We start from the raw sequence: 18,845 nt of genomic DNA on the forward strand, positions 1-18,845 counted from the left end.
GAAAGCAGAAGTCCTATTATTGTCTCACACTGCCCCCTAGTGACAAGTGGCCATAAATACACGTTACAGCAGTACTAATTAGAAGCAAGGAAGTGTAAGAAATAAAGTACAGACACAGAGTAACAGCTTATACTGTACATACTGGAGGTAGCAGAGATCAGCACACACTGCAGCTAGTTCACTATCAGTACAGGCACAGAGTAACAGCTTATACTGTACATACTGGAGGTAGCAGAGATCAGCACACACTGCAGCTAGTTTACTATAGCTCACCACCCGACGGGTCCTGCGACGTTCTCTTGATGACGGTCGTTAGCATCGATACACGTCGGGAGCGAAGATGTCAAGCGATCGCGGTATTTTGCGTGGGAGTCGTCCAAGATCTTAGCGATCCGCTGTGACTGTCATTGTGGCGCAACGCTCGCATGGTCCTGTGTCTGTACCCACGTCACGATATCGCGGAAAAGGCCGATCAGTGCTCAAAAAATCGTCAGTCGTTGGGAAACTCGTGGCATGGGTACATAGCTTTGCAGTATAAACATAGAGTAAAAGGTTGGTATAAATCATGAACTTTGCTACTGTTCTTCTTAAATGATGGATATTGTTCTCTTGTAGAGATATTAGAAAAGATCACAGACATCAGTGTACACAAACACTCCAGAGTCCTCAGTCAGTTGGTGACACCTGCGGGGGCTTATGCTGTAGCCAGCACCCTGCGTGTCACCTGGGCAGGCTGCACTCACCATCACACAATACTCCTTGCCATCCACCGTGCCCAGCGAGGAGAGGTCCATCAGGTTACAGACACCCAGCGCTCGGAAGAAGCTGGTCTGACAGTCCTGGTGGCACGTGATGAGTTTGTCATCGGTAAGAACAAGACAGCAGGGGAGGCACGGCGAGGGGACGCCACCCTGAGGAATGACCTGCGGGGGAGGAGAGGGAGGGGGACATCTGCAATCAACGGCTTCCAACATTACTATAAACAGCAAAACACAGAATAGTTTATCAGTTTCAAGTTACAAAGCATACTGGGAGTAAAGTATCACAAAACAGTGGGAGGTTCCCTGATGCCGTGACAGTGTGTATAAGTCTGAAAACTCCACCCCATTCCCAGCTTGAAGTAGATGCAGCAGCTGCTTATTTGCTGCACACACAGCACCACCTTTTAGGTGGGATCGTTTCAGTCAAAAACTGGAGATCGGTGGTCATGTGACCAAAATGATAATCGGTTATTATAGGTATATGGCAACTTCATTACATGTGAAATGTATTGCAATTAGACTAGTGTCCGGAAAAATCACAAAACGACAGTTTTGTGATAAGTCCGGCTCAAACAAGAGGATTTACACTGCAACAGCCTGCATTCTTGCCTTACAGGTCTATTATCACTTTACGGGACACTATCTGAATGGAGTTTGTCCATTAATGTGCGTTTCCACTGAGATATTACAGCACACCTGGTTTCTGACATTATTGCTAGATCTGATGAGATTAGTTGCATACATGTTTTATGGTGTGAATCAGACACTACTGCAACCAGATAGATCACCAGGGTTGCCAAACAACTGGTATTGTTTAAAAGAAAAAATATGGCAGCCTCCATATCCCTGTCACTTTAGCTGCCCTTTAAAAACAGAGGCAGCCAATGATGAAGGGAGGGGTGTCCAGCCTCCAAATGAAAGCGCCTCCCACCGGTGTCCATTACTGTGCAGATATTTTCTGCAGTAGCAAAAAGAAACGGGACTCAGCAAATCAGGATTGGAGTTTTTCATTAGGTGGCGGAAATTTGTCTCCCCGGGTCATATCAGAGAATGACAACCATAAATAAGTGGTTTTGCTATGGCGGCTTTATGCAGCTCCTGTACACAATTCATGTTTAAGCTGCCCGGGATATACTGAATATACGCTTGTGCTGACTGGTTATAAATAAGAACAGCCCCCCTATAAAACCAGGCCTTTTACTGCAGCGTGCCAATCCCAGGATAGCCACATGAGGGCAGGGGAGGCGCCGTTCAATGCCGCTTGCTGCTTACAGACAGTCGTGAATGGGACAGATCTGTCCGGGGCTCTCCACAGTGAACACTGCGGTGTGTGGTCATATGACGATATTTAGCCATCTCAGACCAATGACAGCCGGCTAGAAAACACCTGGAAAACTGATCAATGTGGTTATCCGGACTAGGGATGGTCAATGAGATGCAAATAATGTCGAGTTGATGCAGCATTGTGCACATTTTGTATGCAAATTTATGCAGCTTGAAAATGAACCACTCAAACCCTGCTGAAGTCAAATTCTATCGGCCCATTTTCAGACTGCATAAATTTGCATACAAAATTAGCATAATACTGCATCAACTCAAAGTTATTTGTATCTAATTGACCATCTTTAATCCAGACATCCACAAAACTGTCAGCATTAACCACTTTACCACCACGGGTGCGTGTAGCTATGCCCCTTTAAACACCCTTTGACCACCAGGGGCGTAGATACACGCACCCCCCGACGCTGTCCGCACTCCCGCTAGTGCTTCCGCACTCGTGCACGCCGCCATCCGCCTGGAGATCAATGAATGGGAAAAACCATTCCCGTTCGTTGATCTCAGCCCCCCAGCAATGATCGGCTGGTTCTATGAAAAGCAGCGCAATCATTGTGAGGGGGAAAAAAAAAAAAAAAAAAAAAGTTTCACAGCCTGCCTGAACTTCTTGCAAGCATACTTCCTACGCTTGCAGGACGCATTTACAAAAAATTACTGTGGCCATCTTGTGGCCAAATAGTAAAACTACAGTCATAAGCATTTTTCATATACAAATACATTATTTTACATTATAAAATAACTCATTAACTACCACACTCCCCAATTGTACCATTTTTTTTTTTGTAATAAAAAAAAAAAAAAAATTACAATAAAAATAAAAAAAAAACCTTAAATAGTTTCCTTAGGGACTGAACTCTCAAAATATTTATCTCAAGAGGGTATAACACTTACTTTATAAACTATGGGCTTGTAATCATGGATGGACGCAAAACTGAAAAAAATGCACCTTTATTCCCAAATAAATTATTGGCGCCATACAATGTGATAGGGACATAATTTAAACGGTGTACTAATCGGGACAAATGGGCAAATACATTTCATGGATTTTAATTACAGTAGCATGCATTATTTAAAAACTATATTGGCCGAAAACGGAAAAATAATGATTTTTTCCCACATTTTTTCCTATTTTCCCATTAATACATATTTAGAATAAAATAATTCTTGGCATAATGTCCAACCTAAAGAAAGCCTAATTGGTGGCGAAAAAAACAAGATATAGTTCATTTCATTGCGATAAGCAATGATAAAGTTATAGACGAATGAATGGAAGGAGCGCTGAAAGGTGAAAATTGCTCTGGTGCTTAAGGGGTAAAACTCCTCAGTGGTGAAGTGGTTAATATCCGGATGGATAAGTGTCATATTTTTCCTCTATCGTTTTCTGTTATTGAACTAGAGATACAAATACCAGTAAATCACCATCACACCCTCCATGGACCCATCCCCACCCTGCGGACTCACCCCCTTGGACACCGCCTGACACAGATGCAGCATCCAGTCAGCCATGTCCTCCTCATTGGCGGCACTTAGCTCCAGGGATGGCTGGTCGGTCAGGATTACCTGGAAGGAGTGAGGTCTCTCCGTGGTATTGGCTCTACGGCAGCCACCGCACTGTTCCCCCCTGTAGGGCAGAAAACAGCCGTCAATGTGACTTTGCCTCCTCCGACAAGCACCATCACATGACCATACTTCAACAACCGCTCATCACATGACCATATTTCTTCCAACAATCACTCATCACATGACCATACTTCCTCCAACAACCGCTCGTCACATGACCATACCTCCTTCAACACTCCGCTTACCACATGACCATACTTCCTCCAACAACCACTCAACACATGACCATACTACTTCCAACAACCGCTCATCACATGACCATACTTCCTCCAACAATCGCTCATCACATGACTATACTTCCGCCATCGCATTACCACACTCCCACCACCTCTTACCCCAGATTGATAGACAGCATGGGGATGACATCAGTCCTGTCTGGATACTGGTATAAAATCCCATTACTGGAAAGAGACGAAAGACAGGAAATGATATGAATTTATCACAGCAGGTCTGAGGCTATCACAATGACATATTCCTGCAATGGCCATGTTTCTCTGCCTGGAAACCTGAGCAGTATTCTGGTCAGAGGCTCAGGCTACGTGCAGAGACTCACCATCTGGCACGCGTGACGGGCACACCCCACTGTGAGCACTGGGGTGGCATTAAATCACGGCGTGCGGAGGAGGAACACTGCTTAATGCCCATAACCAAACTATTCTCCCATAATGCACTAGGGCAGGGGAAGAGGAGAATCTGATTGGCTTGGTTCTTCCCTGGTGCCCCAGTAATGTTCCCCCAGTAAGGGCACCCCATCATACCGCCTCACCTGAGCACCACATAGCAGCTCTTCCACGTCTCCCACCCCAGAAGGGAGGTGCCCGCTCGGTAGTGTAGAACGCCCTCCTTTGTTACGGTCTGATCCTTTGTTGCTGGAACATCGGAGCCGAGCATCTCATCTAGAGGGTCCTCCCAGTGCACGAGGCCATAGTACAGCATGACCACCTCTGAGGCCTGGGGGGAGACAAGACAAAGTTAGAGCTGCCTGGGGAAACAACCTCAGGGACGGTCTATACAGGACGGCATCAGGACACCATTCCACACCAGCAGGTGGCGCTGCCTCGTACCTCTCGCTTAGACTCCTGCGACACAAACTTGGCAAGCGCCAGTCTCTCCATGGTGGCATCTGTGAGGACGCCGGGGTAAGGGGGCTCCCGGCACCCGTTTATCATGGCTGACTTCAAGGCAGAGATAAAAATCCTGGGAAAGAAAGGACGTCACTGAGTAGAGTGTTTCATGTAAAACAAAACTATTGGAGAAGTCATGTGATCGGTTTTATAAGGTGATAGATGTGAAGGGTCTGTGATCGCTTCCTGCTTTAGCACATGGCCATGACCAGCAAATCAGAGCCTTGCTAATCTGTCACCTGATCAGACCGATCACCTGACTTCACCACAAGTTCAGCTTCAGAAGTGAAAACAGATCTGTGTGAGGGAGGACCAGCAGGATGTAAAATTCAGGGGGTTCAAGGGAGGCCAGCAGGGGCTGGGGGAATTATTGGCTGCCCTTGGAGGCAAGGAGGGGTTAAAGGCTACAACACTTTACAGTGTAGGGGTGGTTAATGAGATGCAAATAATTCAGAGTTGATGCAGTATTACGCAAATTTTAAGCATCTTGAACATGAAGCAATCAAATCCTGCTGAGGTAAAATTCAATTGGTCCATTTTCAATATACATACAAAATGTGCATAATCCTGCATCAACTCAAAATTATTTGCATCTCATTGACCATCCCTAATGCAGTGCAGGCATTACCCCCTCCTGATCCCCAACTACAGCATTTAACTTTTCTGGGTAGACTTATACTTGAGTCATTAAAAAATTCCAGTTTAAAGTGATTCTGTAACAACAACAAAAAAACCCTCTGGGGGATACTCACTTCGGAAGGGGGAAGGCTCAGAGTCCCAAAGAGGCTTCCCCCTCCACTGTAGCTTTGGGGAATCCAGCGCTGGCTCCCCCAAAAGGCCCTCGACAAGAAGGCGCAGGCAATATTTACCTACTGCGATCCCGCTCAGGCGCACTAGCAGCTCTTCATTCGGGTTCAGGCGGAAATAGCCAAACCCAAATCGGATCCGCTATACTGCCCAGGCGCAAAGGACTCGCACCTGCGCAACAGAGTGGATAGATCGGGTTCGGCTATTGCTGCCTTAGATCCGGAGAGCTGCTAGTACGCCTGTTACATTTACTTACTGAGGAAAGGTGAGACCACCGCAGGATCACGGTAGGTAAATATTTACATGGCCCCTATTCAGGCACTGCAACGGAGTGATAGAGGAGGACAGGGGAAGCCTCGGTGGGATCCAGAGGCTTCCCCCCCTCCTGAGGTAAGTATCCCACCTGTATCTCTTTGATACAGGTTTTCTTTAACTATTTCTGCTGCCCAGACGTGAAGCTCACGTCCGGGCGGCTGCTCTGCCGTGCTCCCGCGCGTGATCACGCCCCCGTGGTGTCCCCCGGTAGCCCTGGGATCAGTGAACGGGAACATGGTTCCCGATCACTGATCCATGTCCCCCGCAGAAAAACCGAAGCGCCATCACAAGAGGCTTCAGTTTTTCTGCCCAGAAAAATTTCCGCATCCCTCTTGTACTTCCGCTTAGCGAGAAGCACAAGGAGGGAAAACAAAAATGAAGGTGGCCAGATAGTAAAACTACATCGACATATTTTTTACATTACAATTTACACATAAAACATTAAAAATTAACTGTCTATGTCCCACACGAAATTATTACCCAAATAAAATTAAGTGAAAAAAAAAATCAATAAATAAAAAAAAAAAGTTACCTAAGGGTCTGAACTTTTTAAATATGCATGTGAAGGGGTTATACTACAAACATTTTTTAAATTATAAGCTTGTAAATAGGGATGGAAGCAAAACGGAAACAATGCACCTTTATTTCCAAATAAAATATTGGCGCCATACATTGTGATAGGGACAAAATTGAAATGGTATAATAACCGAGACAAACTGGCAAATAAAATACATAGGTTTTAATTATGGTAGCGTGGATTATTTTAAAGCTATAATGGCCGAAAACTAAAAAATAATGAATTTTTTTTCAATTTTGAAAATTGCTCTGATGCATAAGGTGAAAAATCCCCGCGGGCTGAAATGGTTAAGGTGGTCAAATATTGGGGTAAACATACACAAGGTCGACTTATATCTATCTGAGGATACAACTCACTCAGTCAGAGAGACGTCCGCTGTGTCCACCAGAAACTGCCTCCGCCTGTTGGTACAAACAATCGTCACCGCTTGCTGGTCAAGCCCCACCTACCAGAGAAAATGGAAATATTAATGGAGGTTGGAAATACGCAGATAGCGAGAGGAAGGCGGAGTAAAGCAACACTCACAGAGACGTAATCTAGCTCATTATAGGAGACGGCGTCCTCCACCATGTACGGCTTGTCTGCAGCACCTGAGGGGAGGAGCCAGAAATGTCACGCGCCTACAGGAACAGGATACTACAAGAGTTTACCAACAACGTGGTCTCACCTTTCCTCAGTAAGTAAATGTAACAGTCAGTGAGAAGCACATAGACCAGCTGCAGATCCCCCTCCATGTGTCCTGTGCTCATCCGGAACATCTGAGGAGACAAGAGAACCTGTCGTTATTAGGACTGATTTAAAGGACAACTGAAGTGAGAGGGATACGGAGGCAGCATATTTATTTCCTTTTAAACAATATCAGTTGCCTGGCAGCCCTGCTGATCTATTTTGCTGCAGTAGTGTCTGAATCACACCAGATACAAGCATTCATATAATCTTGTCAGATCTGACAATGTCAGAAACACCAGATCTGCTGCATGCGTTCAGGATAAAAGTATTAGAGGCAGAGGCTCAGCAGGATAGCCAGGCAATGTGTATTGTTTTAAAAAAAAAATGGCAGCCACCGTATACCTCTTGCTACAGTTGTACGAGGTACACACCATGCAATTTCTACTACAGATCCTATTAGAGTGATTGCTCAGATTGATATTCAGATCCGACATCGATCAGCTACAGCAGAAGGCTAGAGTATCGAATTCCGATGACATTTCTGACCATTTCCTATTGGATAGAGATTAAAAATGATGCAAAAGGACCCTCAAACAGAACGATAGCCAGTATTTCAAATTCTATTTTCCAGCCTGTCTGATCTGCTCACAATTGAGAAAGAGACTGATTTTGAGCTGGAATCAGTTGCTGGCATTCAAGCTGTACATTTTTTCCCCCCAATCGGATCTTTTCCTCGACCACAAATAGCATCTGAAGGAAAAATTGCATGGTGTGTACTTACCATTATATTACTACTACTGATTAGCCCAATACCAACATCTTTCATGGAGCTGTACAAATAGATATCTAACCAACATGACAGGGAAATAAAGAAAAAAAACACAGCTATGTAACGCACCTTTTACTTACAGTATATGTGGCCAGGAAAAACAGGAAGCGCAGGGGTTAAAACAGTCCTGCCCATATGAGCTGATGGTCTAATTGCTGGGACTACACGGGTCGTTTTTGAGTCACTTAGATGACTCAAAATCCCTGGCCCGAAACGATCGGGCCAGGGATCGGACGTGTCGGAAATTATCTATCGAACCGATAGATAATTTCCGACACGTCCGATCCCTGGCCCGATCGTTTCGCCGCTCGATTCCGCATTGAACACAATGGAAGAAGATAAGAAAAACGAGCGGAATAGATAAGAGAATCGCCCCCCGAATCGAGCGGGGAATCGAACGGCAAAATCGAGCCATGTATGCCCAGCATTAAATTGTCCATTCACAAAATTTCTAAACTAATAATCGTATTGTTGATCAGATTATTGAGGCTGTATTGTATGAGAAGAGAGAAGCTTGATACAATTGCGTCTGGATTCAATATCAGGAATAGTTCGTATGCTGTGAATCGAATATCATTTTTTTTCCCAACTCTATAATCTTATAATAAGATTGTTCGCTAAAAAATTAACAATTAATGGGCACCTTAAAGTGAATGGGAACCGCTCCACTTCCAAATACCCTTTCGCGGGGGATTGAAACAGGGGAGAGCCAGCACAGGATAGGGAGCACCGAGAGAGGAGATGGAAGGCTCTATATGACCCAGAGCCTTCCCTCTTCTTAGGTAAGTATTTGCTTCATTTTTTTTAAAATGCGGTTCCCATTCACTTTAAAGGTACCTAGCAATAATACAATCTTAACCACTTTACCCCCGCGCGTACGGATTTCTCCGCCCCTTTTTCCATCCTTTCACCCCCAGGGACGGAGAAATCCGTACTTTGCGCACTCCCGCCGCTGTCCGCGCTCACGCTCGTAAACACGCCGCCCGCCGCTAGTAAACACGCCGCCGCCCGCTCGCCCAGAGATCAACGAACGGGAAAATCCATTCCCGTTCGTTGATCTAAGCCCCGCAATGATCTGCTCCCGCTAGGCTGAGCAGCGCGATCATTGTGAAAAAAATAAAGTCCCAGCCTCTTTCTACTTCCTGCAAGCGTCCGGAAGGACGCTTGCAGGTCGCATGAAACAAATTGGTAATGTTGCCATCTTGTGGCCAAATAGTAAAACTACACCCTAACCATTTTTTACACACAAATAAACTTGTTTTACACAAAAAATTAACTCCTTACCTCCCACACTCCCCAATTTTATTTTTTTTTGTAATTAAAAAAAAAATAAAAAATTTACAATTTAAAAAAAATACATAAATAGTTACCTTAGGGACTGAACTTTTTAAATATTTATGTCAAGAGGGTATAACACTGTTACTTTATAAACTATGGGCTTGTAATTAGGGATGGACGCAAAACTGAAAAAAATACACCTTTATTTCCAACTAAAATATTGGCGGCAAACATTGTGATAGGGACATAATTTAAACGGTTTTATAACCGGGATAAATAGGCATATACATTTAATGGGTTTTAATTACAGTAGCATGCATTATTTAAAAACTATAAAGGCCGAAAACTGAAAAATAAATTTTTTCCCACACTTTTTCCTATTTTCCCATTAAAACACATTTAGAATAAAATAATTCTTGGCATAATGTCCCACCTAAAGAAAGCCTAATTGGTGGCGAAAAAAACAAGATATAGTTCATTTCATTGCGATAAGTAATGATAAAAATATAGACGAATGAATGGAAGGAGCGCTGAAAGGTGAAAATTGCTCTGGTGGTCAGGGGGTAAAACCCCTCAGTTGGGAAGTGGTTAATTGTACGATTTTACCAAATCTATGTAGTAGGAAGATACAAGGCCGAAGGCGAGACACAGAACAGTTAAAGTGACACTAAAGCGAAAAAAAATCTATGATATAATGAATTGTATGGGTAGTAGGGATAAGGAATAGAACATTAGCAGCAAAGAAAATAGTCTCATTTTTATTTTCAGTTATATAGCTTTTTTATTTTTATAGCATTGCATCATATCGTCATATTTGGAGTTTGCTGTCTTACAGTTTAAAATACAGAGTGAGGTTTGCAGAGCTAATGATCCTTTGAACTTCTCGCTGAACTTTATCTGAAGCGGTTTGTCACTGTTTCTTTCATGTATAGTGCTCCAGAAATCAACAACCAATTCGGTTGTGGAGCTCAGAGAAGCTCTTTTGCATAGATAACAAATGAAGTTTCTTAACTCTTTCTGTACTGGAAACAACATGAGACTTGTTTCTTTGCTATTACTGCTTCTATTTTAGCTGTACCACACATACAATTCATTATTTCATAAGTTTATTTTCACTTCACCTTCCCTTTAAAGGGAAGGTCCAGGTAAGTTAAAAATCAACTTACCTCTGGCTTCCTCCAGCCCCTGACCGCCGCCCGGTGCCCTCGCCGCAGCTCTGGTGGCCCCCGGCCCCCTCCGGTACAGATGCTGACCTCGCCAGGTCGGGATCTACTTGCACTTCAGCGTGCGACTCATGGAGTCACACTGAAGTCATCCAGATTGTACTGCGCAGGCGCCGAACTACAGCACCTGTGCAGTACAGTCCGGATGTCAGCGCGACTATAAGAGACGCACGGTGGAGCGCAACTAGGCTTCTCGTACCGGAAGGGAGCCCGGACCAACAGCGAGGAGCGGAGCTGCGGCGAGGACACAGGACGGCTGTGAGGGGCTGGAGGAAGCCCGAGGCAAGTAGATTTGTGTTTATTTTTTTACCCTGGATGTGTCCTAGATGTGAGACAGCCAATGAGGGATCAGGAAGTGGATTTGGGGAGCTGTACTTCTCTCACCTTAAACAGCTGTTCCTCGTTTTCCCGAAAGACGTGAATCATCAGCAGCAGAAGGAGGTTATTATCCACCCTGCAGGCAAAACAAACACCATTAACTGCGCAATACGAGAGAGAAATCCCACAGGATCGAGCCCTACATGTTTACATTGGTGATCCCTAATTGGTGCAACAGCTGCATGCTGCTTTGCTCAGTCCCGGCTGGTCCTTAAAGAGAACCCGAGGTGGGTTTGCCAAATCCTATTAGGACACAGAGGCACATTTCTGCATACAATGCCCAGCCTCTGCGTCTGTACAGTGTCCCCCCCCCCCCGTCTCCCACCTCCCACCTCCTGTATAACACGGCTCCCCGCCTGTGTCCCTTCCCTCTCCTCCTCTATAAGCTTCCTCCAATTGGAAGCGGAGGCAAGAGGGAAGGGACACAGGCAGGGGAGCCGCGTTATGCAGGAGGCAGGAAAGCGGCGGGTGAATGACAGGGCAGAGGTAAATAACAGCAGAAGGAAATGGCAGCGCCTCCAAACAGACGCTGCACCCGAACTGACTACCTGTACAAGTATGCAGAGCTCAACCAACGGGCAGGTTACACACTCCGCCGCCAGGAGCGTACTACACCTGTGCAGCACTATTGCGCAGGTGCAGAATGTTCCTGGCTGTGGGAGCGGCATGCGGCCGGACAGCGCTGACTGGCTGAATTACCAGGACTCATAGCAGAAGATCTGGGTGGTGGAGGACAGCGAGGGACTGATTAGCCTGAAGGGGGCTGGAGGAAGCCCCAGGTATGTATAACACTTTTTACTTTTCATCCGTCTCAGTTACCCTTTAATTTGTAGTCACCAAACCAAATTTTAACAACATATCAAATTATTTGATTTCATCAGCAAAGGGAGTGCATACATTTGCATAAATCAGCATCAATGCAGAATTATTTCCATCTCGTTGACCATCTCTATTAGTGACACAGCTACACATCAGGCTTTATTCTTACAGCATAGATGTTATTTAGTATATATAAGAGATTCCTGTGTACACATCATATATACAGTCACAATCAGATATGTATATCTGACCTTAAATATACGGGGACTGCTTTATTGAAGCAGCACAAGTAACTAATTTTGATTGGTTTATTTCATTTTTGTGGACTAAGCACAGCTATTACTGTATATATACTGTATATATATAGATTATTTTTAATGACTATTATCTGAGAAATAGAACATTTTATCATATTTTCTATTTTAATTACAGTTACAAATTCATTCGGAGTCGGTGCATTTTTTCCCGACTCCGACTCCAGGCACCCAAAATTGCCAGACTCCGACTCCACAGCCCTGGTGTGAAGCATTAGGAAAATGAAATATCACAGACCAATTTTACCCCCTTCCATGTAGTATGAGAGCCATACTCTACACGGTCTATTCTATGGAGCTGAACTCCCCATCAGACAGAAATCTTTGCAAGATGCTGCACACAAAGATGCTGTAGACATTCAAAAGATCAGTTTCTGCAAAAGATCCATTCCTGCAAAATGCATTCATAGTCTGAGATCTGCAGATCATCATACACACCTTGTTTAACCCATTTTGGTTCCTGGACGTAGAAACTACGTCCAGGAACCATGCGCGCTACCGCGCGCTCCCGGCCGCGGATTTGGTAGCCAGGCAATCAGTGAATCGGGCTACGGTGCCCGATCACTGATTCCTCTCCCCCGCTGAAAAAGCGACAGCTTCTCTCGGAAGCTGCGCCTTTTCTGGCTGTTCCCTCCCCGATGCGTCACTCTAAGCGTGTGGTACACTTAGAGTGACGTCATGTAAACAAACTCATGGCCGCCATCTTGTGGCCAAAAAGTAATACTACAACTGAAAATAAAAAAAAATGAAAATCAACACACATTTAGATTACAAACCTATTGTTTACCTCCCACCCTCCCAAAACTACCCAAATAAAATGTTTACTATAAAATAAAATAAAAACATGTAAATATTTACCTAAGGGTCTAAACTTTTTAAATATCAATGTAAAGATGAAATATTTCTATATTTTTTTTATTTTAACCACTTAAGGACCAGGGGATTTTGCACTGATCGGTGCTGCGTGGGCTCTACAGCCCGCAGCACCGATCAGGAATGTGGCAGGGCGATCAGACTTCCCCCCTTTTTTCCCCACTAGGGGGATGTCCTGCAGGGGGGGTCTGATCGCCGCCGGCTACTACTGATTTGCGGGGGGGGCTCCTCAAAGCCCCCCTCCGCAGCGTTTTCTGGGCTCCCCGGCTTTCCCTCCCTCTACCTTTTTTTCTGAGCGGCGCAGGACGGAATTCCGTCCTGCGCCTGATAGGATAGGCTTCTGCCTATCAGATGACGGCGATCCCCGGCCAATCAGAGGCCAGGGATCGCCGATCTACGTCACGGCGCTGCTGCGCAGCAGCGCCGTGTGATGTAAACAGCGGGGATTTCTTCCCCGGATGTTTACATTATGCGTGCGAGCCGCGATCGGCGGCTCGCACCCTGTTCACGAAGGCAGTCTCCGTGAACTAGCATGGAGTTTCCATGCTACACCACTAACGACCCGCCGACGCCTATCGGCGTTAGGCGGTCGTTAAGTGGTTAAACTTGTAAATAGTGATAGATGCAAAACGGATAAAATGCACCTTTATTTCCAAATAAAATATTGTCGCCATACATTGTGATAGGGACATAATTTTAACGGTGTAATAACCGGGACATCTGGGCAAATACAATACGTGAGTTTTAATTATGGAGGCATGTATTACTTTAAAACTATAATGGCTGAAAACTGAGAAATAATGATTTTTTCCGTTTTTTTCTTATTCTTCCTGTTAAAATGCATTTACAGTAAAGTGGCTCTTAGCAAAATGTACCCCCCAAAGAAAGCCTAATTGGTGGCGGAAAAAAACAAGATATAGATCAGTTCACTGTGATAAGTAGTGATAAAGTTATAGGCTAATGAATGGGAGGTGAACATTTCTCACGTGAAAACGACGGAACCTGAATGGGTTAACAGACATTCATCTGCAGATCAGATCCACCAGGATGGAATTTCTGATCTGCAGATGAGTGTCGGTTAAACAAGGTGTGTATGAGGATCTGCAGATCTTATAGTCTATGAATGCAATTTGCAGGAACGTATCTTTGGCAGATACTGATCTTTTGTGTCTGTACAGCATCTGTGTGTGCAGCATCTTGCAAAGATTTCTGTCTGATGGGGAGTTCAGCTCCATAGAAAAGACTGTGAAGGTATGGCTCTCATACTACATGGAAGGGGGTAAAATTGGTCTGTGATCGTTCATTTTCCAAAGACTATGGTCTGATGTGTGTATGAGCCTTTACACTTTAAAGCTCACTGCCTCATCTGGTAACACCCGTGTCTTCTTCCATGTGTCTCAACCCTGCTACCCTCTGGATTGTAAGCTCACAAGGGCATGGACCTCCCTCTTTGGTTTCCAGTTTCTGTGCTATCAGTATTGGTGATGTTATTCAACCTACAAATCAACTGTATTTTTCTGTGCTTGTGTCACTGGTTGTCCTGATTGTACAGTATGTTGAACTGCTCATGTATCTATGCTGCCCATTGTTGTGTGTTTTGCATGTTGTACAGCGCTATGGAATATGTTGGTGCTCTATAAATAAAAATAATGATAATCTGCCAGCGATTGGATATGGCTATGAAAGCCAGTGTGTAGGCAATTTTCTCAATCCTGATCATTTTTGCAATTGGATATAGATCCAAAATGAATGGAAAGGGAATACACATGGAACAAAAACCAATATTTTGATCGACATTTTCCTGCATGTCCAATCTGCTTCTGGTAGAGAAAGATCAATTACTGCACACAACCAATCAAGTCCTTACCTAAATTCACAAGGGTGTGGAGCGTCTGTGGGGCTCCCCTGCCCCTCCTCCACTCCAGAATCCTCTGCAACACTGAGACTGGGGCTCCCCTTCCCACCGGAACCAGTGGTCAGAAGCGTCTGGCTGGACTGGTCCTCTATGGGTTCTGTAGGTGAAGTCTCTGAGCCTCTTCCTTCCTCCGTTTGTCCAACATCCTCAAGGCCACCAAAAACATGTGTTGGTTGGCTCGGGCCTGGAGAGTCATTGTCGCCACCACCTGCTGTAGCAGAGTATGGACTCTCTGGGGTAAAGTAGTAGAAGTCCATGGGGTCCTGCAACCCCTTACTAACGTCTTGGGATTGGGGGTCGCCGGGGGTCTCCCCCGGGGAGCAGGTCCGAAAGGGATGGTCGGTGGATTCGGGGTTGCAGGACCAGCTCTGAGGGTCCAGCTGGCCATTCAGCTTCTCGATGACCTCTGTGAGTGGCTGGCCGACCCTCTCCATGGACGTGTCCTGCATCTTGGCCAGGCGGAGGGCGGGTTCCACCAGCTCAGTCGGCTTCTCTGTCATTTCACCATTACAGACAACCTGCCTCTGATTGGGGTCTGGCTCCTCAGGCTCGGAGGTGCTGAGGAGGGAACGGGGGCCTCCATCCTCTGATCGGACTTTCTTGCGCTTTCCTCCGCGCTTCTTCCTCACCATCCTGAAACAAACAATGGAATTAAAGCACACTGAAGCGAGAGGGAATGGAGGCTGCTATATTGGTTTCCTTTTAAGCAATACCAGTTGCCTGGCTAGCCTGCAGATTCCCCTGCCACTAATACTTTTAGCCATAGACCCTGAACAAGCATGCAGCAGATCAGGTGTTTCTGACATTGTCAGAACTGACAAGATTAGCTGCATGCTTGTTTCTGGTGTTATTCAAACACTACTGCAGCCACATCAGCAGGACTGCCAGGCAACTAGTACTTTTTAAAAGGCAATACATATGGCAATTTCCATATTCTTCTTAATTCAGTTGTCTTTAAACACCTCACGTCCAGAGGATTCACAATGTACAAGTGTTATCACTTAGTCATTGGGGGCAGTTAAGAGATCTGCCCCCCCCCACCTCATCTACTGACTTCTTAAAGAGGAGCTGTTAGGTATAGGGTCTCAGAGAAAATAAACACATATATCAGTAGCTAAAGATTGGCTGTACTTACATTACATATGCATTTCACTGTCCACGTTTGGATTTCACAGATTTTGTATATAGTATATGCAGAGATAGATGCTCCTGACAGCTCATGGCAGGCTCCATGTTTGTGAAGCCAAATGTGTGGTCATGTCCTGCCTGCTTCTGATCACAGATAAGCTCGTTCTTGAACAACACGGTGTGCAGTGAATATTAATGAGCCATGTGGCTAGGAACAATAGCTGACTCCTGCAGTGTAGTCTGCCCGAGATTTATCAGTGCTTCGCGCTGGACTGATTAGAAGCTCCTGTACCGTCTCATTAGCAGCCGAGGGGAGGGCCCCAGAATGCTTTGCAGTTTAGCTGCGGCTTGCGTCTTTATGGGTCTATAACAGACTTTAAGATAAGCACACATCAAAGGTAACTGAAATGTTTATCTTCACTAATGGCTTTTGAGCTTCCTTCTAAACTGTTTAACACAGGAGAATAGAGGTTTAAATTAGCTTCTGCAGCCTGACAGTTACTCTTTAAACACATCAGACATTCTTCAAGCAAACATGAGCCGATATTTCAGGACACAGAAGTTTCTTATTCAAGGCAAATGGATCGGTTATATATCTAAACTGGAACAAGATCACTAGGCAACCAGATGGACCGCATCACTTACTGGTGAGTGAATTGGTAAAGGTGCCGGGTCTTGCTCCAGTTTAGATACGTTTACCAGACCCATTTGCACTTAAGAAGGGACTTTTGTGTCCAGAAATGTTGGCTCGTGTCTGCTTAAATAAAGTTATCACTTGTAGAAGTCTCTGCATTGCTTACAGATTGATAGAGGGGTACTATCAATCACCCAGAAAACCCTGACAAGAGCACTCCACTCACCAATATTTGTCTTATGCCAAAGGTGTGCGGGTGGTACTTCATGGCTGAGACATTCCATCCACAGAACAGAGGCATAGCTATGGGGGGGGCAAGGAGGAACATACGTCCCTGGGCGCAGCACTGTGAGAGCGCTCAGCACAGCTGCTGCATCCCCACATGCGTGAACGGCGGCTCGCTGACTGCCAGAAGCACCCCTGCTTCTCTCCCTCTCTCTACAGAGGAGTGCAGAAGCATTAGCAGCAGAAAAAGTGGGGCACATCTGGTTATCTACGGGGGGTGAGACATTGGGCTATCTGAATGGGGAAGGGGGCACATCTGGCCATCAAAACAGCATTTGTACATTTGACTCCACCCATGGCCACACCCATTCTGACAGTAAAAACTGTCTTTGCCGGAGAAGGCGTCGAAGCAGACAAAAAATTTATATTTAGGACCTTAATCAAAAACTGATCAGGGAAGGCAACATTTGTTAACTGTCGGTGAGGAGAAGCAGTAGATAGCTACACATACTGCAATAAATTCTAAGAAAATTCTGCTGTGAATAATGGGTTCCATGCTGCGTTTCATCTTCTTAGACTTCCGCCGTCATAGCGGAAGTTCGGGTTTCGAAGGCAGAAGTGCAAGAAGATGTAACGCGGCATGGAACGCATTTGAAGGGAGGCGGCAGCTTAGGCAAGGTACCCCCCACATACACAGCCCACGCCCTCCACACACTGTAGGACGATTTCACTTTTCATGAAATGTTTAAGAGGTTTATCATAATAAATGGTATTGTTGGCTCGCCATGACCCCACCTGATGACCTCCAGCTCCGCGTGGTTCTCGGTGTAGGTGGTGAAGTTGGCCTTCCTGCTGGCGCTGTGCACCGGGGTAGACTCAGAGGTGGAGAGCCCGTCCGCCACATCCTGGGTGCTGAGGTCGGTGCTGTCGGACGCCGCTTCGGAGGCCCTCGTTGGCTGGTTGTAGGACAAAGTGGTGTTGCTCAGGGACGTCACATCGACCTCCGAGTCCTGGGTGATGGGGTCACTCGTGTCGGGGGTGTCAGCGGCGGTCCCAGGCCCTGGGGTGACATCAGAAGACGACAGATCTTGTGTGAACGGGTTGTATCGATGCACCAGATTCCCGCTGTGTGATTTGAGGCCAGCGAGGAGAAATGGCGGCGGGCAGGGGAAGCTGCTGCCATCGGGGACTTCTCCGTCTGTTACAGGACAGCACGACAGAGAGGGGTGACAGTCAGCGAGGGAAGAGGACACTGAGGAGCGCTCGGGTAATAATACACCGTCTCTTAATCACAGCCCTAACCAAGAATCTGGCACAAGAAGGGCAAAATCATCAAAACTATGGTAAACCTGATTCATAAGAACTGGCAGTGGTTGGGAGTCGGGACTGATTACTCATTTCATTCTGGAATACAGAAAAATAACCGGATTATACCCACAGGTCACTAGAGGTCAGCCTCACAGAATGTAACTTCTATTCTCCGGACTATTCTAAAGCTGAGACCACACCCACTCCTGTAGCCTGACAAGTATTGTGACACGCAATGGTAATCCTTAGCAATCCTCACAATACTACCATAATATTACAGAAGGGATAAGCCAATACTGTGAATGTCACCATTATGCCACTCCCCCTGCCACTGTTATGCCACGCCCCCATCCTGCTCATCAACACAGCAAAGAAAGCTGGATTTCAGCTAAGTCCACAAATATAAGCACCTATACATACAGGAATAAAATAAACAATTCTTTAAGTGCCCAGTAACGATGCAATTTCCCGAAAGACAGACCGACCGACCCTTACGATCGAAAAAGGTCGCTCTGGATGCACTGCGAAGGGGAAAATGAGAAGCAAACCAATTAGCGGTACAATCTCCCGGGTGATTGACCATACGAATGATCGGATTGGGTACCATTAATGGAGCCGACTGACGACAAACGATCATTCTATTGATCATTCCGTCGATCTGTTAGTCTGATCGGATTGCTTCTCATTTTCGCCTTCATTGGTGGATTAGATCA

General features: G+C 45.6%; 1 protein-coding gene across 4 annotated transcripts in view; it reads right to left on the reverse strand.

The window, feature by feature from the left end:
* Positions 1-18,845, reverse strand: part of PLEKHM2 (pleckstrin homology and RUN domain containing M2) — a 68,169-nt gene that overhangs the window by 17,984 nt on the left and 31,340 nt on the right. For 2 of the 4 annotated variants that reach the window (XM_068241654.1, XM_068241655.1), the window contains 11 exons: positions 17,620-18,022; positions 14,790-15,470; positions 10,923-10,992; positions 7,207-7,297; positions 7,065-7,129; positions 6,896-6,984; positions 4,781-4,913; positions 4,483-4,667; positions 4,052-4,117; positions 3,558-3,717; positions 744-923 (listed from right to left, as the gene is read on the reverse strand). In XM_068241654.1, coding sequence (XP_068097755.1) covers positions 744-923; positions 3,558-3,717; positions 4,052-4,117; positions 4,483-4,667; positions 4,781-4,913; positions 6,896-6,984; positions 7,065-7,129; positions 7,207-7,297; positions 10,923-10,992; positions 14,790-15,470; positions 17,620-18,022 — 2,123 coding nt within the window. The remainder of the gene's footprint in view (positions 1-743; positions 924-3,557; positions 3,718-4,051; positions 4,118-4,482; positions 4,668-4,780; positions 4,914-6,895; positions 6,985-7,064; positions 7,130-7,206; positions 7,298-10,922; positions 10,993-14,789; positions 15,471-17,619; positions 18,023-18,845) is intronic. The other 2 variants (XM_068241657.1, XM_068241656.1) reach the window with 1 other exon arrangement.

Source organism: Hyperolius riggenbachi, chromosome 6 (assembly GCF_040937935.1).
Source record: "Hyperolius riggenbachi isolate aHypRig1 chromosome 6, aHypRig1.pri, whole genome shotgun sequence".
In the NCBI taxonomy this organism is placed as follows: Eukaryota; Metazoa; Chordata; class Amphibia; order Anura; family Hyperoliidae; genus Hyperolius; species Hyperolius riggenbachi.